At 35.7% G+C, this 23,915-nt stretch overlaps 1 protein-coding gene across 1 annotated transcript; it reads left to right on the top strand.

Annotated features, from left to right (window-relative positions):
- The first annotated feature begins 21,146 nt into the window (after positions 1-21,146).
- On the top strand, positions 21,147-22,390 carry LOC133332941 (acyl-CoA Delta-9 desaturase-like). Its single transcript, XM_061541305.1, has 3 exons — positions 21,147-21,427; positions 21,489-22,011; positions 22,071-22,390. Exons 1-3 carry the CDS (start codon positions 21,151-21,153, stop codon positions 22,387-22,389), a joined length of 1,119 nt encoding a protein of 372 aa, XP_061397289.1. The 5' UTR covers positions 21,147-21,150; the 3' UTR covers position 22,390.
- Positions 22,391-23,915: the final 1,525 nt, after the last annotated feature.

Here is a 23,915-nt window from a genome sequence, read left to right as displayed (position 1 = left end):
ATGTGTGTCAAGTTTCGTGGAAATCGGTTCAGATTTAGATATAGCTCCCATATGTATTTTTTTTTTGGTTTTAATCTGTGTAATAAAATAAAAAAAATGGATTTCGGAAAATAGTGCTTATGTATGTGAAGAGTACTAAATGGTAATAAACATGATATTAGATGTAGAAATAGAGGTGGAATTCGGAACTATAGTACAACAAATTATACAGTATTCACGATTTCCATATGAAATATGTTTTTGTATTCCCTTTTCGCATACGAAGTAGCGGGCACTTTGCTAGTTTAAAATGTTTTATGACTGTCGGAGACATGGATGTTATTTAATGTTTTAGAAAGGTCAATTAGAGACTTATATATTTTTTATTATTTAAGAGACTATCAGATGTGTGGACATTTTTGGAACGTTTATTTAAAAAATTATCTCAGAGGTGCAAAGATTTTTAATATTTTTTTCACGACAAGTTCGGCACCATTTTAATGCAAGGCTTATTCAAATATTAGTTTAAGAACATCGATCACAATTAAAAACATTTTTTTTTAAAAACAAAACATTTAATTATTGAAAATAATGTGTGATTCGGTCATAAAGTAAATATTTTGGTGCAGCCCAAGTTGGGCGCTATTTAATCAATTGAAAAGAAAATAAAAATAAAAATAAGAGAATTCATGTACTTATAATTAGGTTTACTGTCTACGAGATCAATTATAAAATAATAACATCAATTCGTTGTAAGTTTTATGTTTTTAAATATGTTAATTCCTTATAGCCGCACGTTGGGCGCCACTTATGGAGTATTTTTTTTTTGCATTTGGAAATATTCAAATAAAATTGGTAACAATATAGTTACAATTGTCAAATAAGACTTATAAAATCGAGTGTATATTATAAAATATATTGCCCCTTGTTGGGCGCCAATTGAATGACACAAAATTTATAGTCCAAACTTCTAATATTATCCACCATAGGAGCTACGTAAATAATAGTATAGCTTCATAGATTTCTATCCAATTGTCAATTTACAGCTCTACTGTATTACTAATAGGGATTTGATTTTACAAATGCCAAAAAATTGGGCGGAACCTTTAATGGGGACTTGTTCAAACGATTTTTTACAAATTTTCTGCTAGAAAAAAGTGTTTTATGCATGGATCATATACTGGATATTTGCTACGAAGAGGATTTTTAGCGTCGTATAACTCCTCTATGGAGGTATACTATAACTTGACCCACAAAATGCAAATATAACACCACTTAGGTTAAATAATGCGCCTTGAACTGTCTAAATGCAGCTGCTAGTCCCATACGAAAATAATGAAAACGGGACTAATTATTTATTTAATCACCAATGAGAGTAGATTTTTAAGAGTATTTTTTAACTCAAAAATAAACATATATTTATGAAAAACTATTTTTTAAAGTCAGTCCCTTATTGGTATCCACGTTGGTCGCCACTTTGTTAACGAAATATCATATAAAGCTTCAATGGAAAAACTTTCACATTAAAGGCAAAATAGTTGATATACTTTCATCATGTGACTCTGTGTTTAACGTTAAAACAAAAAAATATGAAAGGCTAAATCTCAGAAAATATTTTCAAGAAACTGTTGATACTAATCACTAATTGTCTAAATTTGTTTAATGCGGCGATTAAAATTATGTTTAACAAAACATCCACGTGGTGTTAAGGGCTAATTAAACACATCATTCAGATTAAAGTTGTAGTCCCGGATCATGGATCAAAACTAGTAGGGTCACCATTCCCGAACTTTGTAGGCTTGTGGAATGATCGTTGGGTGAGGATAGAGACGGTGTGGGAATTAGCATCGAGATGTGTTGGTTTTTGCATCTGTTTTTCATCCTCTCTTAATGGTCATTCCATTGTGGAGAACCTGCAGTTATTAGTTCAAATGGTAGTAGTTTCGGCTACGAAAACGTGCAGAAGTTAGTATGTGGGGGACCATTCCCGGACTATGAGGCTTGTGGAGCATTTGTTGGGAGGGGTGAGATGCGTGGTGGCTACCAATATCGTGAGATGTTGGTGGTCACTTTTGCATTGTATCATCTTTCAGCGATTGTTTCACTGTAGAGAGCCTGGATGTTAGTCCTAATGGTAGTAGCTTTGGCTATGAAGCTCGGCAGAGGCTATCGTCTGTGAGTGACCAGTCTCGAACTGTTTGGGGTTCTACTGGTAATAGCTTCGGCTATAAACCTGGCCGAAGGTTTCGGTGGCACGGGTGTCAGGGCCCATAGGTCTGCGGATCTAGCCTGACAGTTGGTGTTGGCCCTTCGGGGAGCTGTGGCTCGGTGTGGAGATGCATTACAACCGGGTTCCTGACCCATAGAAAGGCAGGAGTTTTAGATGGTATCCGCTCCTCATCCAAGGAGGTGATAGCGTCCAAATACGTGTGATCGATTGGTACCTGCATTTCGGTGTGGGGGCGTTGGTTGACGCTTTGTATTAACTGGTGTTTACAGCACCGTAGGGTAAGACCGCAGGGTAGGTATCCACGTACTCTAACCATAGGAGTATTTCGCCAAAGATAAAATTATTCTACATCGAATTTCACAATTAGTTACAAAAGAAAAGATATTTGTAAACACAACATTTATTTGTAAAAAATTATATCCAATTTACGTATAAACAATTTTTTATTTTGAGCAAATTTCACTTTTTTTCAAAAAAAAAAAAAAACGGAAACTAACCCATATATATTCCATGAAGAAGAATGTTGGCAATAAATTAATTAACAGTTCTGGTATAATTTTATAAGTCCTTCTGGTCTTCTATAAACAATCCTTCTGGGCTCTGTAAACATATGAATACTTTGTGGTCATTTTTAAGAAGGCCTAATTACCTTCTGTAAATAGACCTATGGCGTTCTCTAAGTTCTCAAAATATTAAAATATTTATTTTCAGATGAATTTGAAATGACCTAGGCCAGATTCTTCAATTGTAGCTTGCAAATTTTCCCCTCATAACAACATATTTTTCTCTGAGTCCCGCAATGACGCATGTAGTGATGTTTTCAAATATATTAGTCAACAATCGGAGACACTTCTTTGGTAGTGTAATATTTTGTTTATTTTTCTAATACACTAAGACGCATAACAATTATGTATGAAATCACCCGATCCAATCTTAGAATATAAAATTTCAATACGCATTACTTTTGAAAATTTCAAATAAAAAAAAATCTAAAATAAAACTGTCTGAGAGGACGTCATATAATATATGTACCGAATATATGTTTATATTTGCGTTACACTGTGCAACAATTTTAGGGGGGAATACTAAGAAGAGGGTTAGATACCCTCCAGCATTAGCATAATATGTTATTTCGTTTGCAAAACCACGAAGTATTAATTCGAGGCCCAATAAAGTATAATATATTTTTGAGATCCATTGGTCCACATTCTGAATTGTCCGTGTATCGGTACTTCGATGTCTCAGAGTGTAAAATGCCTAACAGAAAATTTTAAGAATAGGTTCATGTTTCAAAATAGCACCCATATAGAGGGTCCCGGAATTTTAAATATCCCACTTCGAGTTCCCAAAGGAAAGAATATATCTTGGCATATTTTTTTAATATAAATCTAAATACGTCATGAAGATCATATCTGAGTTTGTTAGTGACTTGTCGCACAGTGTTACCGATCACGTAGTGCGCAAATGAAAGAAAGTACTCAACAATCTGAGAATTTTTATTTTATTAAAATTTGTTGTTGTATTTTCCAAAGTCTAATGCAACAATTCTACTATCAGTAGTAACCAAATTGCGACGAATTTGTTATTCATCGAACGCCTTGTCGCCTGTCAGCAATAATTTCACAACGCTTATCTCTGAGGGGATGAAACTAATCCAATTATGGTCGATATTTTATATTGGACCCTACGGGTGCGATTATGATAGGTTGACGGTGAGCAAAAGAAACTTAAAGTTGGCAATCTTATCGCAGGCAGGGATAAAAGTACACTCTCAAAAAAAAAAATTAAAAATAAAAAAGAAACCCCCTATAATAAGATACGCAAAGATGCATTTTTTTCAAAAATCTACGACTTGGATAGGCTATGAAAAATATATATATTTTTTTAAATCTACGCCTTAGTTGGCTTGTGACAAAACATTTGTCCCATAAGCCCAGCTTAAAAAAGATTTCCAGGCGCCTCGGTCTTGTGCGCAGCTCCTCCAATTTGTCCCGACATGTTGTCTTCCACTTGATCTCTCCATCGAATGCGTGGCCTTCCTTCCCCTTCTGCATGAACAATCAGTTGGCCTTTTATGCTGGGTGATGCTCATCCATTCTCATCACAACTCATGGTTCATTCGACGGCCATATTCACCATCGATTCAGATCGGCCCATAGATTTTTCAGAGAAAATTTCTCTCAAACACACCAAGAGCAGGCTCATCTGCTTGCGCAAGTACCCATGATTCAGATCCATATAACGGCACAGGTAGTATCAACGTCTTGTAGAGTGTGAGTTTGGTCAGTATAATCTGTTGGTCAACACTATCCTTCTCCGAATTTCAAAACTGATGTCATTAGTCGTATTAATGGCAGTACCAAGGTATATAAAAAATTTCATTACCTCGAAGCTGTAGTTGTCAAGTTCCACAGTTGGTCCGAGTCTACTGGACGTTTTGAGCGTTGATACCAGCAGTATGGTCTTCTCGTTATTTACTGACACACCCACTTTGGCAGACTCCTCAATTTGTTCAAAGGTGGCTGTCATCTTGTCTGATTCCTCGTTCGTTATTGAAGGGCTCCAAGATGTCCTTTCCGACTTTAACTGCTGATCATGTGTCAGTTAAAGTTATCCTGCATAATCGTATTAGTTTTGCAGGAATGCCAAACGTACCTCTGAGAGGATTGGGCTGTCGAATGCGGTTTTGTAGACGACGTAAAGTTGGAATGTGTCGATGTATTTTCCGTGGGTCTTTTCCAGGATTTGGCGCAGTGTAAACATCTGGTCTATGGTGGATTTGCCAGGTCCAATAATGTCATTGACCCTAGGTTCACTCAGCACGCTGGATAGCACTTTATATACGATGGGAAGAAGACTTATTCCTCTATAGTTGACACATATTGTCTTGTCTCCTTTTTTGCACGGGGCACAGGATGCTGAGGTTCCAATTATTGGGCATGAATCCCCCTAGCCAAATTGTACTAATCTGCTGGTGCATGCTCCTGACCAGCATCTGGCCACCGGTCTTAAATCGGTACCTACTGCTTTATTATTCTTCAGACAATTAATTAATATTCTGACCTGTATACAAATCCATACCGTCATCTCTTATTGGTTCATGGGTACATTCTTCGCCGTTACTATTTGGTACCAGAAACTTTGCAAAATGCTTCTTTAAGATCCTTAACACACTAAATGTATCTGTCATTAAGTTTCCACCTTCATCTCTACAGGAGGATCTGCTGCACCAAAGCCTTCGGTTTAGTGATTTATTCGTTGGCAAAACTTCCGGAGTTCGTTCTGACTCTTGTACATCTCGATTTGATCACGCTCACGTTGTTTTTGTTCTTTCTTCTTTTTTCTAAAAATACGTTTCTACTCTCTCCTTTTCTCCCGATGATTCTCCCTCGTTGCTGCTGTCTACAGCGTTGCCCTATATGCTGCATTTTCAGTAGCATTACGACATTACTGATCGTACCTCGAATTTCTTCATGGTGGTCTTTGGTACCAAAGTGTTGCTTTTGCTGCAGTTTGTAGGGAGTGGGTAATTCTTTGCCATTGTGCTTCTATACTATTATCGGGACAAGGAGTTTTTTCGTCAAGCAAGTGGGTAAGTTGAGCGGAACAGGCTTCTGCTACCTGCTGTGTTTGCAGCTATTCAACGTCGAGATTCCGTGTTGTGTTAGATTGCACCTTTGCCGCTACATTAAGACGAGTGCGAACCTTGGCTGCTACAAGGTGGTGGTCCGAATCGATATTCGCTCCTTGGATCGATCGAACGCTCAATGAATGCCTTCCGTCTATCACAACATGATCAATTTGATTTCTCATTGCTTGATCAGGAGAAATCCAGGTGGCCTTGTATACATCGAGATGCTTGAATCTGGTGCTGCTAACTACCATGTTTTTACTGCCGCGAAGTTAATCTACCTCATGTCGTTGTCTGATGTTTCTTCATGGAGGCTGAATTTTCCGATGGTGGAACCAAAAATATTTTCCCTTCCGACGAGATCTTTTATTCTCAGATCCCCTACGTCACCCTATGAAAAGATATTCTAAAAAATCTACACTTTCATCCTTTAGTAACTAATTTTTCTATACTCCCTGTGGATCTCTTTTTCATTTTCTTCTATTTCATAAATTTTATAACAGTGTACCCAATTTATTTACTTTGCCCCCCATAAAATTCGCCTTAAAAATAATTGAGATATATCCAACGTGGTGGTTAAATCTATACGCCATGCTTCAAAGCAAAATGTTCCCATGACGATTGGAATTGATGGATTAAAGTTCAGAAGTTCGCAATTAAAATATCAAAGGTACAAATTCGTAAAAAGTTTTCAACGCAATACGATTTCGATAAGCAAAATTGTCAGAATCTATCAATAGCCAATCTGCCATTTTTAGGAACCCATGGGTAAACGTGACAGCCTATAGTAGAAATGTTTTATTAGATATGAGTAAATTTATTGCACTCTTTTTGTAGAATATCATAAAGCAATTAACTGAGTATTTGTTTATAGCGCACTTTTTTAATCTCTGTGTTTAGGAAAAAAAAAGAAATGACTGTTGTCGTTTTATATTAATTTAATCCATTATTAGTCTACACTTTCATCGTTTTTTTTTTTTTGTGAAACTATTCTCTTTGTTGTTATCAATTTTGAAATTAAAAAAAATTGATAATAGTTCGACAAACATTATTATTTGTTCAAACAAATGACCGGAAGTCGCCAATAGTTTTTAAACCTGCAAACAAAATGTTTGGCGACAAACAGAAAAAAACTTGAGAAAATGATAAGATAAACTAGTGGATTAGAAACAGTATAATTTTTAAAATGGAAATGATATGTAGTCTCATATACCTTCCTCACCTTTGTACTCTACTCTTCCTAGAGAACCATTGTATATCCGATTGGTGTGCAGGTACATAACCACATTATTCTTAATAAATAGTCCATAAGTAGTCCATATTTACCCAAAATATCTGATGCAATAATAGGTTATTGTGCAGCAATTACGAAGTTCTAGACAATCGACTCATTCCCAAAACTATGGATAGGTTTTATGTGCCATATGTCATAATCAATGTTAGTTTTACGGCTTAAAAAACCAGCTGAGTGGAAGGTTGATTGCGCATGGATGTTGACTCGGGATTTACTGCGAAATCCGCTCCTGTATCTACTAAATACCTGGTTACCTTAGGGACACACTCGTTCGACAACAAGTTTTCCAAATTTGAAATTATACCAAGAATAAAGTTTTGGATAACTTACAATGGCTTCATGACTTCCTCATTGCGTGCAGAGCGTTTGCAATTTCTTCCCAATTTCCTCTAAACTAGAGCTCGATCGATCTTGTCTCCAAGTTGTTGAAATTTTTTGAAGATTGTCTTCACATACGGACTATATACACAGAAAAAATCTAATGAATATTTTCATAATTTCAGTCAAAGTTTATTCGTTCCATATTGCACTTCGCTTAGAGTACTATTAAAAATTCGTATAATCATGAAAAAGTCACTATTTTCAAAAATATGTAAATATTTCACTAATATTAAAACTATTTTCCTACTTCACTATGCTGTACAACTATTTGCGCTCATTTTCTCTCTAATAAACGACAAAGAGTTTATGTGCAATAGAAGATCCTCCACCACCACTAAGAACAATCCAAAGTTGTTGTTTTACTATCTATCCCTCTCTCTCTCTCTGACAACTAACCAGTATTTAAAGCTTTATGAAATTCGTTCATAAAATGCAGAAATCCAGACATTGTCAGATAAACAAATTATTATTTCCTGTGTAGCTGTCTTTTGTAAAGGAAGACGGATGCCACAACTTCAAAATGTCATTTCAAACCTTACCCTGAGATAAACCCCACATTTCTGGCAATAATCCTGAAGGCTTCTTGTCTCGTAGTTCAATGTTCTTCAAAAACAACCTGACACGTAGTTCAATGTTCTTAAAAAACAACTTGACACGATTCTCTCCGTAGTCCGAGAAAACAATAATTCTGAGAGCTTCGTGTCTCCTTGTTCAATGTTTTTTTTACTAAGAGTCCTAGAAGTTGATATCATAAGCTTTCCGAAGGATTAACAATGATGAAAAGTCAGACAATAATTCTGTAGGCTTCTTGTCTCATATTTAAATATTCTTTAAACACTTCTCCTCTGAGTCCGATTACCTCCTAATAAGCATCCCGGAGGATTGGCAACAATACTGCTTACCCTTAGATAACTGCAGCATTTCGGAAAATAATTCATTATTTCCTACTACAATGAACTGTGATTACATTTATTTCAGTGTCATAATATACAGAAACTTAAAGTCAATGATAACTTGACAACAAATAATACAAAATCAAAGACCACTTAATGGAAAAAATCATATTTTAATTCTCCATACACCTTTCAGTCTTCGATCTGTCGCGAGAGACTCCATGTTATGCCTCTTCCCTAAGAGAAGACTTCATTCGTTATTTCATCCAGTACAATAGTGAACAGTAGGGGTGACATGTTTTACTCCTGCCTTGGTGCGAAACGGTTGGCTTATGTTTCCATTGCGAATAACTGAAAATTCTGTATCTTTGTACATCGTTCTTATTATTCGGACTATTTCCTGGCAAATGCCTTCGATATGGTAGTTCGTCGAAATCATTCTTGAAATCGATGAACAGTAGATACAGGGGGTGCGTCATTCTATATATTGTTCTACTATGAATCTTAGGAAATTGCCCTGGAACACAGCTTCTATGCGTCTATTATATTTGGTCTGAAGCCAACACATTCACCTCTCAGAATGTTTTCTACTTGCCTCTGAATTCTTTCGGTATTATGGTTGCAAGAATTTTGTATATGGTGTTGAGCAGGGTTATTCCTCTCCAGTTGTTGCAGTTTTGTCATGTCGCCATTTTTGGGTAACTTCACAACAATGACTTTTTTAGAAGTTGGAGGAAGTCTCTCTCCCTATTAAATAAAAATGATGTGAACTCGGACTAACTCAGCTGCGGTTCTGTCGTCGGTTTTTGGGGCTTCCACCCATAAAACATCTTCTCCTGCTGCTTTGTTTTACATTTTAATTGTCCTAAACCCTCTTTTATTTCATTCAAGCGGGGAACGTTGCACGGTATCTTCTGTATTTTCCATTGGCTATACTGATTTCTTCGAAGTGTTCTCTGCATCTTTGAGTTGGTTCATCATTGTTTGTTAGTAGCCTATCATTACGGTATTTAATTGCTTGGCTTCTAGTTCACCATCTATATGTGAGACTGTCTATTGTTCGGTATAGCTTTCTCAAGTTACTTTAGCTGGCTGCTTTCTCAGCTGTTTTTGCCAGATTTTCTAGGAACTTTTTAAAGTGTGATTAAAATACATCTATTTTTTTTCGAACTATATCAAAGATCTTCTTTAAAGAAGACTTGAAGGCCTCCTTAAAAAAGTCCTGCAAGCCCTTCTTCCTTAAGACTTCTTACAAAAGATCAATGTAAATGCCAATAGAAGACAATTATGTATTCTAATATAAGTCCTACGTCTTCTTATGGAAGACAAATTAGTATATTTTCAAAAAACCAGTAGGACTTCCTCTTGCTATCTTTTTCGTATTTTTATTATATATTTGTCACAATAGAAATCTTATAACTAAAACAATGTTTTATTAAATTAACCCATTGAGCCCCGGTTTTTTTCCGTAATCATAGAGCATAATCAGGTCTTGGCATAGAAAATCTAAAGAATGCATATCTACTTGCTGTATAATAAATATAAACTCTAAAACATTCTGTTGCCTGTGGGCAACATTGGGCCACAAAGGGTTAAATGAAATTTGTCTGACCTTTGACCACTAGACAATTTTAAAGCTGTATATAGTAAAGCATTACCAAACAAAGAAAATATTTCATCATCACTTTCACAAACAAAACGCAGATAAAAACATATTGGCAAATTAACTAGAAATAAGTTTTGAAAGTGCGTCAATATTAAATTGGGATTTGGCACAAACGGTGACGGATACCTTGCCTTTAAAATGCCAGCATTCGAGATATCCTAAGGTGATTTTATTGTGAAACATAAGAAAAAATATTTAATTTTGTTTTTCGTAAAAGCGAAATTTTATGACTGAATGTTAGAATAACATATATCTTCTTACAGGATGTAACCTAACAGTGTTTTATTTGTCAATTCTTCCTTTTTTCCTGCTCGATATTTATATAATATTTTAGACAATTCTAAATTTGATTGTGAATTTTTATGTGATTTTTGTTGACCTTTGATCTTTAAGTTTTTCTTAGATTTTATTTATTTTATTTTATACAATAAAATAAATTTTGCTTTGTTTAATGTGTTTTTTAATTTGTTTCCGACATTTCGAATGTCTTCTACGATCATCACCAGGGAGTTTCTTTTTATCTTAAATTAAAAAATTAACAATTTTGAAACATAAATATAACAAATGGTAATTAAATTTGTATTCACAAACCGTATTATATTCGTAACACCTCATTTCTCCACAAGTGTAATCTAACTAAAATTTATTTCTATTTTGTTGTTGTTCTATTACATTTCGCTATATTTAGGAACAGTTCTCCTTATCTATTTTAAATTCTTACTCTTTTCAGCGGGAACGTTAATTATGTGCAGCATTTCCATCATGTATCTTCTATTATAATTTCGTTCTTGTGTCAAAATCTTCACGACTTTGGAATTTGGTTTTTTTCCTTTTTTTTTTGCTCCAAAGTTTGTTGTTGCTTTTTGGCCGAATTTGTGGGCACTAATTCTAGTTTTCAGCTTCGTTTTTGTAGTACCAACCTCTTGGCATATGTACGTTGGACTCGTCTTCATTACATTCTATTTTGTAAACTACATTCAATTTATTGTCTGTTAGAATTTTTACCTTCGTCTGACTAAAAAAGTTGTTGGTATTGCTGCTTTTTAATTCTAATTGGTATTTTTCCTTGTCATACATATTCGAATTAGAAAATCGTTCTGAGAACCCTTTAATATTTGACGACCTCTGCGATACTCGTTGCATTAAATTTTTGACTGTGTTTATTTTTATTTGTCTAGGATGCTTCGATTGAAAATTTACTATTCTTCCTGAAGCAGAGGGCTTTTGGTACTAATCTTACATAATTGCACGATCTTGTCAGTGCACTTCTGCATTCCATGGAGAATCGCAATTGTTTATTAAAATCGTTTAATGTATTATCTATTTGGGTTTTCTTAACAATACAACATATGTCATCAACATATTTTATTTTTATCCTTGATTTTATATTCAATTTTTGTATAGTATCCTTGATATTTTGTTAGTGTCGATTTTGTATTCAATTTTTGTATTGTTACGTTAAGTACCTCTTCCATTACGATGCACTATGGGTAAAAAGTATGATTTTTTGGCATAAAGTCAATTTTTTTTTTGCTTTCATATTTTGAAATGTAACTGATTTCCTAAATGTAGACATCCATATTAGAAAAAATCATTTAATATCAATGCGGGTGGCAACCTTTTTTTGCTGGCGACCTTTAAAAGTCAGCAGTTTGAAACTCACATTGCTTTGGTACAACTGGAGGTAAAAATCAGCTCGAGTGCTTGTAATTTGACAAAATTGAAAAAAATTAAAATGTGTAATTATGGAAAACGTTAGTGCAGGTATGTAAAATTAAGACGAGATGTCCTTTTTGTCATATTTGTCTGTTGTTGTAATACTGTGAAATGTTTTCTTTATGTATAACTTTATATAAAATCTGTAAATTGTAGTTTTGTTCCGTGGAGTGTAACTTGTGAATGGCAAAGCATTACAAAATGGTGTAAATGCCAAGTTATTAAAAAAAGTGTTTTTATGAATGTGTAACTTGCCTTTTTTGTTCTATTTTGTGCCAATACGTATTTTTTTACTGATAAACATGTGTTTGCCCATGCAGCGCTTATTGAAATTTGGAGCAGCAAAAATCGCTCAGAAGATGCACTTGTGAAATATGTGTTACAGAATATCAGTTTAAATGAAGACCAAATGCGTTTGATATCGAAACAAGTTAAAGGTTTTGTTAATTATATAAAAAAGCATTTGTCAAAGTTCAAACGTAAATTAGAGCGATTTAAAACTAAACATTCATTTTGAATGTTTAGTAGTAGCAAAAGCATAATTATAGTAATGGATGAGCAGTACAAACAAAATTAAATTATTAACATGCTGGACCTAGGCTAAAAAGTAAATTAGCCTCCGAAGTTGCTTCACAAAATACGCTATATCATTGCTGCTACGGTTTCAGTCAAAATATCCAACGACAGAGACATGGCCTTTGTTTTGAATAAAACAGTCAGTAATGGAAATATAGCCGAAGTAAGGAACAAACATTTTGTTATATGACAGCTATATGAAATAGTGCCCCAAATCATATGAACATTGGTAGGTCATCTTGGGAGCATAAAAAATGTATACAAACCAAATTTCACTTCAATAGCTTTATAAAAAAAGTTTGGGCAAATCGGCCAGATCGGCTATATGGCAGCTATATGAAATAGTGCCATATGAAAATTGGTAGGACATCAATTCAATAGCTTTAAAATTAGAGTTTATGCCAAATAAAAGTAAAAAAAAACATAGAGCCCATTCACTTGACTTTTTGTTGTTCATAGATTTTATGTTGGTATAAAAAATATCTCGAATCTTTGATACATATCGTCAAAATTTCAATAAACAGGTCCATTGGTATTTTGTATGTTGTTCCAGTAGTGTCCACTTATTTAATAGTTCTTATAGCGAGGTTTACATCAAAGGATATTAGTATTTCATTGTCGTCAATGATTTGATTGTTGATCCTTGATTACAACTGCACATTTAACATTTTTAAATTTCTCTTTATAATAATTAACGAAATCTACTATAATTTTATTTGCCGTCAATATTTTTATTTTAATATCAATTAAAAAAAAATTGCCACCTCCACAATCAATCCTCCATTGTTTTCAATTACTTTTTTCCAATGCCTACAACGACGACGCATTTCAAATCCACTTTGTGAAGGAAAAAAATGAAAAATTGAACCTATACCCCGAAACCAATAATAGTTAGCCTTGGTCATAATCTTTGGATTTATAAATAATAAAAACATAAATACAATATACACACATGGATACATCCGTACATATGCGACGCAAAATTTGCACACCAACAATGAATTATATTATTTATCCCATGCCAATCAATTGAATTGTACGGCGATTCGTCGCTAATATTCCAACAAAAACAAATTCAAACATACAGTCTGTTTCACATATATTTTTTATCTGATAACATAACAAAATATGCGAAAATGTGTGAGAGTGAGCGTGCGAACACGTTTGTTATTTGTTTGACTAACTGACACAACGGCCATTTGCACGTCTGGCTAGTCGGTAGTCTTCCACTGATTATTCAAATGGCTATTGAATAAACAATTTCTTCTTTCACTAACCGACAAACAAGACATGTTCGGCGAATTGGTTTATCATTGAACACAATATACCTGGGCTATACTCAGCCAGACTATATAGTAGTGAGACGAGTGATAACGATTTCAAGCTTTTACAGTGATCTCCATATAATACTAATATTCGAAATGACAAAATGTTTTTATTGTGATTTTTTTAAATCTTCCAAATATGGCTCGAAGTCACGCACTACAATAAAAAGGTTCAATAAATAAAATGTCAAACTTCACGTAATATGTAGTTGTCTTGATTTTGGTTCCAACCTGTATCGAGTGAACTATGCCGATTCTGAATATAATAAGATCCCATCAAAACAGACCAGGTCGATTAGAGTAAAGAGTACCTACTGTAACGTAAAATTGATAAGAAAATAAGTACTATACTGATAATCTGCAAATAGATACAGTAGAGTTAGAAAATCAACTTACATACCTTCGTTTGGGTATTCTCCGTATTTGGTAAATTTGAATCACTAAAGAAAGGCCAAAGTCTAGCGGGGATGGTCATGCTAAGCCTACTATCTTTTTATAATCCTCGTTCGGTATTGAACTGTTAACTGCTGATCTTGTGCCAGTTAAAGTTATCCTGCATAGTCGTATTAATTTTGCAGGAATGACAAACGCTGACATGGCTTTCAACACTTCTGAACGGATAGGGCTTCCGAATGCGGCTTTGTAGTCGACGAATAGCTGGAACGTGTCATTGTGTTTTTCGTGGGTCTTTTCCAGGATTTGGCTCAGAGTGAAAATCTGGTCAATGGTGGATTTGCCAGGTCTGAAGCCGCATATGTATGGTCCAATAATGTCATTGACCATTGGCTTCAGTCGTTCACATATCGTCTTGTGCACGCGACACAGGATGCTGTGGTTTCTAATCATTTGGCATGCATTCTTCTCGCCAAATTGCACTGGTGCATGCTCCTGACCAGTATCTAACCACCAGTCTTGAATAGTTTCCATTAGGGATAGAGGGCATAAGTCGATTTTTAGACTTTCGATTTTTGCCTTTGACTAAAAAGTCGATCTTTCGATTTTGTCAAAACTGTTCAAAATCGATTTTCGATTTTGATTTTTATATGAATTATTGTGAACAGATAATGTAAAGTCCCGGAAAGTGCAATTTTTGGGCAATTTGAGCTTTGTGATAAAAAAAACAAGTATTTATGAAGAAAATCGAAAGTCGATCTTGAAAAGTCGACTTTACGGTTATCTCATAGATCAAAAAAAGTCGGTTAGTCGAAAGTCGATTTACTTATCCCTAGTTGCCATCGGCACCTGCTGCTTTATTGTTCTTCAGCCGATAAATCGCTACTCTGACTTCATCTTGGCTAGGTGGTATACACTATATATCGTCATCTCTTATTGGTCCTGGGATATCTTCTTCTTTACCGCCACAATTTGATACCAGTAGCTTTTCAAAATGCTCCTTCCATATCCTCAACACGCTGTCTGTAAGTGCCACCTGGTATCCATTTTCATCTCTACAGGAGGATGTGGTGGTTTTTGGTAGTGTTGCTTTTGCAGCAGTTTGTAAAGATTGGGCAATTCTCTACCATTGTGATTCTATATTATAATCGGGACAAGAAGTGCTTTCGTCAAACAATTGGGTAAGTTGTCCGGAGTAGGCTTCTGCTATCTGTTGTGTTTGCAGCTTTTCGATGTCGAGTTTCCATGTTGTGTTAGATCGCACCTTTGCTGCTACATTAAGACGAGCGCGAACCTTGGCTGCTACAAGGTAGTGGTCCGAATCGATATTCGCTCCTCGTATATATCGGACGTCTAAAACAAAGGATGAATGCCTTCCGTCTATCCAACATGATCAATTTGATTTCTCGTTGCTTGACCAGAAGAAATCCAGGTGGGCTTGTGAATATCGAGGTGGTTAAATCTGGTGCTGCTGACTACCATGTTTTTTGCTGCCGCGAAGCCAATCAACCTCATGCGGTTTTCGGATGTTTCTTCATGGAGGCTGAATTTTCCGACGACCAAAAATCCCCTACGTCACCCGTCTGTTGTAAAGAGACTAGTCAAAAATCGTTCTTTTAATCTCCTCTCTTGCGGAAAATCTCTGGCATATTTCCGCTATTTGGCTGCTTCTTGGTTATCCTCTGTATCTTTTGCAATAAAAATAGAGGAAGTGGGAACCATACAGCGGTGTACATTCCGCAAAGGATTAACAAGGGTTAAAGGTCATTAACTGCCTATACATCGTTATTTTTAACTTAATGACTTTGGCCCCTCTATACAGGGTAATCACATAGGATGATGATCTTCAAATGACAGTTGAATAACAGTAGACTTAAGGACCACGAACCTTAAGTAAATAAAATTGGTAATATAAAAGTGATGTGCTTCATTTTAAGGGTAGACTTATAAACATGTTTCGTGTGTGTAGTGGATTCTGTGTCGGGATTGTGTCAATTAGAATATCCGCTATTGTCTTCTCATTGGCTCCTGATCGGGCATAGTCCTTCCTTCTAGGAAAATATTAAATGTGTATGGGCTTTAGGGAGAAAGTTCACAGGATCACAGAATGATTCTTTTGTGTTCGGTGCATGTTTAGACGACAGCCACACGTCTCCACTTCCACAAGCCTTGCCACTTCGGTATCAGAGGTTGAACATATTTTCCGTCTCCCTACAAAGAGGGATTTGGAAATATTTCAAAGAACAATCAGGATGAGTACATTAAACCACTGCAACCAATGATTCCTGCTGTTCTGATGGATGGTCAGACTTGTAAAATGATGATCGTCTCACCAATAACTCCGACTTTCGTCTTTCCAATAACGGCTTTTCCACTTCTTGGCAACAATCGATACAGTTTTTAAAAGAAACCTTGAAGACATTAGTCGGTGCAGCTTCCGCTAATGTCGCTGCAGTACTAGACATACAGCATCCTCGTCTCCTCATGGGGATGATTGACAAATCCAATATCAATTCAGAGTGTATTAATCTGTGAATTATTTTATATGTGGTCTGATTTTTGCCACAGCCTAGTTTGGTCTAGAGTTGATGTAATTAAAGTATGACAATGAAGTAAAGGGTTTATCGATAACCATATTTGAAAATAACTGGACATTTTCGTAATTGCTTTCCCACGATAATCGGATCTAAGCCATACAACTACCCAAGTTCGACTCGGACAGTGATTGTCAACCCGACAACTGTACTAAAAATATTTTCACATACCGTAAAGGTCCATGTTTTTGACCTCACAGAAGGGTCCCGAACGATTTTAAGATTTCTTATTTCCTTTTATAAGGAAAATATTTCCAGTTTTAAACTCCCAGAGAAAATCCAAACACAATTGACAATTTTCCCTTACACCCAATATCAAAGCTACATACTGACTTTCAAACTTTACTGTATCTGCATACAATTTTTTTGCACACAAGATTAGATTAAGCACAAAAAAATACGCCCGACAACAACAAAATCAACAAATCTATAGCGAGCAAAAAAATATGAAATAATCTATAGATTACGATAACGACTGGAAATAAAGAACAAGCAAAATTTTGCTAATTTCTAATCTCAGTGGGCAATGCTAGAAGAAATTATACCTTTAAATACCGGTCTTTAGGCAACAATAAGGGAAGTCTTTCGAACGACACAGACGTGTCAACACAACGCACTTAACCAAAAACGTCTTCGATCAACGAAGACTCGGAATTATCCGGGAAGAAAGTAAAGACGTTTATATCGAAAACACATTTTGTACAGTACATCAGCTAGTTAGCCAAAGAAAAAGTGAGTGAAATTTATCGAAAACAAAAAAAATTACCATGAACATGAACAAAAGAACTTAACAACAACAAAAACAGAGAAGAACATTATGAATGTGAGCCAGAACCTGTTGTGTGAGAGAGAGTGACAGTGTGAAAGAGTTATCAAACTGAGAAAGCTTTGCAAATTCTTGCCATATTGTGGTATATGGCGTGTGTGTGTTTGTTGTATAGAGTGTGTGTGTGGCTTTGCAAGACCACATGTGTTTGATTTGGTTGCCACTCTCTCCCTCTCTTTTTTGCATAGGAATGAGCACAACAACAAGCAGTCATCCCGGCCGTGTGTAGTAAAATGCCACATAGAAATATGATCGACTGTTCATTTATATCTGGCGTATGGTGTTGAACGGTGGTTAAGTTACAGTTGTTCGGAAAACGTAAACGTGACTTAAAACAAAATCATTGAATAAAGAAAAGAAAAAGAGGAACAAAAAAGTAAGGCAAAAAAATCGACATAAAGGAGTAATTTGAACATACAAAAACAACACGTATGTATGTGCAAAAAAAATTAACAAAACAAAGAGGAGGAATATTTTACTAAAAAAAAGAAAAGAAAGAAAATTGTTTGAATTAAGAGAAGACAAAAAGATAAACAACAAATAAAATAAATTTGATATTTATTTATCCCGTTTGAATTTGTGTGTGACTAGCTGGCTATTCTGCAAAAATGTTCAAGGGCAAATCGTTGGCGGTTGTCGTTGCCGCCTGTCTGTCTTGTTTATTCCCCTTTTCCTTCTCCTCCTCTCATTAATTCTTTAAATAATGGGTTTTTCTATTTATTTTTTATTTGGTTGTTGCTAAAAGAAGTGAAAGAAGATAGTACAGTGAGTGAGTGAATTCCACGTCAACCATAACCAAACCAACCGTAATGTTTGTCTGTGTAATAATGGTGAATCTCTTTACCGCTTGGCTACTTCTCACAGCCCACTATTTCATTTTTTTAGCTTTAACTTTGTTTTCGGCCAACTTTCTTTTGCCCCCGTTTTTTGTGAATGGAAAATTTTTGAATATTCAAACATTTGAAACTGAAATAAAATATCCAATTTGCTTTAATTTTTTGTAGTTAATTTTTTTTTTGTCATTCACAATAAACATCTTCTTCCACCCCACACAAAAAAAATCGGATGATGTGACGTAAGAAGTGCAAAAAATTTTGCGATTTTTTTTCTCAAAGAAAAAATTGAAATCAATCCCCTTAGTAGTTAATTCGAATATATTGAAGATTAGCTTATGGCGAAGATGTGTGTGTGAGTGTAAATGGGTACGCGTGATATGTACTGGGATGAGACTTGAAAATCGTGTGACTTTTATTTGTTCTGTTCTTTTTTTCAAATATGTATAGTATTTTGTTGTTATTGTTATTATTAAGTGTAATTTTTCAATTCTCAAATGTGTCAGGTTTTGATTTGCGCCAACAATGCCAGCTGGGTTATACAGTGGGTACAAGGGAAACTTGCAAAAAAATTAAGACGCAATTTCGCATTGTATAGGCCCCAATGGATGTAGTGGAAGGTGCAGCAGGAGAAGGGAGGTTTATTGTTTGTAAAAAATAAATAAACATTTCCCCCCAAATTAGTATTTGTTTATCTTTTCTTTGAGAGATAAAAGAGTGGCGAATTTTATAGTCTATTGTGGACTTCGTACTCTACGCCCCGAAAATAGGTACAGTTGTGATTTTTTTGAGTTTCAGGTGTGGCTTGAAGTAAAACACAATAATGACACGAAGGTGTATATTTCCAATTACTAATGTGACGATAAGTAAATTTTCCCCTCTGATTTCTTCCCCCTCTTGTTTATTGTTGGCCACTCACAATATATAAGTCTATTTCTTCCCACTGATTTCTTGAGGAGTCAGAATTAGGCACTTACGATCAAAGTCTAACAGTTAAGAAAAATATTTTTTGTAGACCAATAAACCTTCCGAGGAATACAGACTATTTGAAAATGTTGTTTTCATAGCCGAAAACAGGAGTCTCACAATGGTGGGGTGATATCCCCGAAAGCTCTTTCAGGTATTTTACTTCATATAGACTGCAAAGAGAACTTATACGGATGGTTGTACGATCATGGCATCGGATCCTGTCGTTGAGGAAGCAAGTGAAATGTTGAACACCTCGTAATTTTGGTAGCATTTTTCCACGCAAGGAATATTAAAACAAAATTTGCTCCAAAATTCCTGGTGGGCACATTCGACAGGAAGCCATGGCTATCCGCGTTATGTTAAAAAGTAAGAACATGGTCCTCTTTTCGATTTGATAGCCTTTTTCATAGTGAAAAATAGGAAATTTGTTGTTGCAAAGTCTTTGGCCACATGCACTCGAAGATGAAGATGCTAAAAAGTAGGAAAAAAGACCATAAGGACCTAAGGTACTTATTGAGCAGCCCAGAAGAGTATTCAAACTGATGCAGTTGCCAACAACTTCTTCCCGAAATTATGACAACTAATTTTCCATAAACAAAACGTGTTCTGAAATACACAACGACAAAAAAAAATTCCGTACATGATTTCTTAAACCTGAAATTTCAGTTTTTATGAATAATATTCGACATCGCTCGCTCTACATACAACATAACTTGAATGCTGTGCAACGTGTTAATGAATTCATCGTCAAACTTACCACACTTCGTGAGACACGTTCCATCAATGCGATCTCTTTTTCTTTCATATTTAATAAACATAATTAAAATAATACTAAATTTCTTACGCGCACGAGCAATCTCTCAGTCGGATTGTGTTCCTCTCAAAGAAGGAAATAGCTGTGGGATGTCTACAAGGATTATATGGATTTACAGTCTCACCATTCTCCATTCTCACAACATGACCTAGCCGACGTAGTCGCTACAGCTCGATATGTCTGACTATGTCGATGTCCGAGAAAATATGGCACAGCTCATGGTTCATTCGACAACGATATTCACCGTCTAACGAAGATCGGCCCATAGATTTTCCGGATAATTTTTTCTCAAACACTCTAAGAGTTGCCTTGCGCAAGTATCGATGCTTCAGATCCATAAAACAGCACGGGTAGTATCACACACGACCAACTGTAACCTTGTCTGAATCCTCGTTCGGTATTAAGGGGCTCCAAGAGGTCTTTTCCTATCTCTGCTGCTAATCTTGTGCCAGTTAAAGTTATCCTACATAGCCGTATTAATTTTTGCAGGAATACCGAACGCAGACATGACTTTAAACACCTCTGAACGGATAGGGCTGTCGAATAGGTCAAAGAATTGGCGATTCTCAAAAAAAGGTCCATGTTTTGATATTTATGTTAAAAGGTCCTTTGAATCTGAATATCTGAAACTTTTTCGAATGCTAAGTTTTCAAAAACAAAATTTCCAGACGAATTTTAACAAAAATATAAATGTTAAAATTAAAAAAGAGTCAAAGCAAGTTCTTGCCTTTTCACAACACGTTTTATCGCTCACGGTCGAGCCCTCTTGATTGTGGCTTAGCCCTTTACTCTGACAGTTTGAGCGTCGTGTAGCAGCTGTCATAGCTAGGATTCACGCGGGCACTCTGCCGTCAGCCTTTAATACATTTCATTGAAAACATTGAAGTTTTTTTTTTTTTTGTATATAACCCTTTCAACTAATTTCAAAGGTCCATAAAAAATTCAAATTCATTGAAAATTCTACAAAAAATGTTTTCCAATTTTTCTAACCAACAATTTTTTCTCCTCTCCCTCTTTGCAGTAAAACAAAATGCCGCCACGCTCAACAACCGTCGCCAGTAACGACGAACCCCTTGATACCACTGAGTTGGCTGGAGGTTCCAAACAAACAGGTGTTTTGTTTGAAACCGATGCCGATACTGCTGATGGTGCCTTGGCCGCCGACATCACCCAATTCAAGAAGGCTGAAAAGCGTAAATTGCAATTGGTGTGGCGTAACATCATTTTGTTCGGCTATTTGCATTTGGCCGCTTTGTATGGTGGTTATTTGTTCTTTGCCAAGGCTAAGTGGGCCACCGTTTTCTTCTGTGAGTGTTAAGACACAATTCCTTTTAAAAAATATATGCTAATTAATTTTTGTTGTTGCAGCCATCTTCCTCTATTCCATTGGTGTGTTGGGTATTACCGCCGGTGCCCATCGTTTGTATGCTCATCGCTCCTACAAGGCCAAATGGCCATTGCGTGTATTGTTGATCATCTTCAACACTGTGGCCTTCCAGGATGCTGCCTACCATTGGGCCCGTGATCATCGTGTCCATCACAAGTTCTCTGAAACTGATGCTGATCCCCACAATGCCACCCGTGGTTTCTTCTTCTCGCACATCGGTTGGTTGCTGTGCAAAAAACATCCCGATGTAGTAGCTAAGGGCAAGGGTTTGGATTTGTCTGACTTGCGTGCCGATCCCATTTTGATGTTCCAAAAGAAACACTACATGATCTTGATGCCTTTGGCCTGTTTCATTTTGCCCACCATTATCCCCATGTACTGCTGGAATGAATCGTTCATGAATGCCTGGTTTGTGGCCACCATGTTCCGTTGGTGTTTCTTGTTGAATGTCACCTGGTGTGTGAACAGTGCCGCTCACAAGTTCGGTGGACGTCCTTATGATAAGTAAGTCCGCCTCAGAATCTTATTTAACGATAGAGATATTTATTATTGTGTCTTCGCAGGAGCATTAACCCCGCTGAAAACTCCTTGGTTGCCTATTTCGCTTTCGGTGAAGGCTGGCACAACTATCACCATGTCTTCCCCTGGGATTACAAGACTGCCGAATGGGGCAACTGGTCCATGAACTTGACCACTGCCTTCATCAACTTCTTTGCCAAGATTGGCTGGGCCTACGATCTGAAATCCGTTGCCCCTGAAACCATTCAAAAGCGTGTCAAGCGTACCGGTGATGGCAGCCATCATTTGTGGGGCTATGGTGATAAGGATTTGACTCCCGAAATCGAAAAGGATATTTTGACTGTCGACAAGAAGGATCTCTAAATACAGATCGCAGACTCGGAAAATTACTGATGACCCCCAGCAGCAGTAATGAGAAAACAAAATCAACACAGGCTACCTATATACCAACATCAAAAGCACAAGATTAATCATGTCTTTCGTGTTATATAAAGTTGTATTTATTAATTTTTAGTATTTTTGTATTATCCCCTAAGCTACTACTCTCTAACCAACTACACAAATCTTATCTAGATAATATATTTTTATAAAAAAAGCAAAAAATTTATAAAAATCCCTTGCCATGGCAATTTAAAAAAAGGGAGGAACATGTGATGATTTTTCAGTAGTTCGAACTACTAAAAAAGAGAAATGAAACGATACCATTAATAAAAAAATAGCAGAAGAAAAACTCGCAATATTATAAAAAAGAAAACCACTTGAGATTTTTTTCGTTCTTTATGGCTGATTCGAAATTTGCTAATTATCTTATCGTTATGGCATGGTAACAAAAATGCCATTAAGATCAGGGGTATGGAGGGAGAGCAGGGTCCTCAATGTGCTACTGTATTTCTGAAACCTTCACAAAAAAACCCCAAATCAGCTTGCAGAAAAAATAGCTTCTATATAAAAATATTTATTGCTGATAGGAAAATTTCCTATGGCGAGTTTAGATTAAAAAACCGACTTCAATTTCGTATTAAATATTGTTGGAACACGTGAGCGATAAGACAACGTGTCTTTATAATTCAATAAATAAAAAACATGCAAAACAAAAAGGAAAATAAAAACAGAAAATCATAGTGACATTTCCGATTTTGATTAGCATTTATTATTTGACATTTTATTGTTATTGAATGGTAGTGTGAAATTTCCAAAATAATTCCCTATTTGCATTTCAGTCGCATTCAATGACATCTGTATAAGCATGACTTAAAAAACAATTAGAATTGCATCAGTAATTAGAGCCACCCATTGTTATTTTTTTCTTTCTTTGGTTTTGAAATTAATCAGCAAATCAAATTAGATTTCCGAACAAAAGCAACAACAACAGCCCTAGAAACTAACATAAGTTTAGAACATGGTATTTCATGTTTACTTCTAATTTATGGCGCAAATTGGGTTGACATTTCAAATGAAATCGTATTTTTATAATACAGCTGAGGAAAAAATTTTAGCAGTGTGTCGACAGTTATTAGGTTCGTTCGTTTACTTTCCCAGTAATATTTACTCAGTAAGAATTTGCAGAGAGTAAATACGAATTTTTCCTTCTCAAGAGAGAAAACTGCAAAAAGTAAACGAACAACATCCAGTAAAAAGATTGTTTCGACACAGCTGATTAAAACAACAAACAAATTGGCGCAAACTAAAAAACAGCATTTTTATTAGAAAAATGGATAACAAGCGGAAAATTGATGTTGTTTGTTCCCCACAAACATTTAAAAGGGTTGTGACCGGTAAGTTTTAATTATTTATTTGGAAATATATTGATGTTGATTGATGTTTACAGATTCGGTGTATATGGAGTCAGTTCGCCAATTACTCTTGTATTACCTTATTTTTAAATACTT

Source organism: Musca vetustissima, unplaced genomic scaffold (assembly GCF_032173495.1).
Source record: "Musca vetustissima isolate MV318-11 ecotype Yass unplaced genomic scaffold, APGP_CSIRO_Mvet_v1 utg39303, whole genome shotgun sequence".
Lineage (NCBI taxonomy): Eukaryota > Metazoa > Arthropoda > Insecta > Diptera > Muscidae > Musca > Musca vetustissima.
Note: the sequence above shows the minus strand (reverse complement) of the source record. Positions and strands in the feature narration are given on the sequence as shown.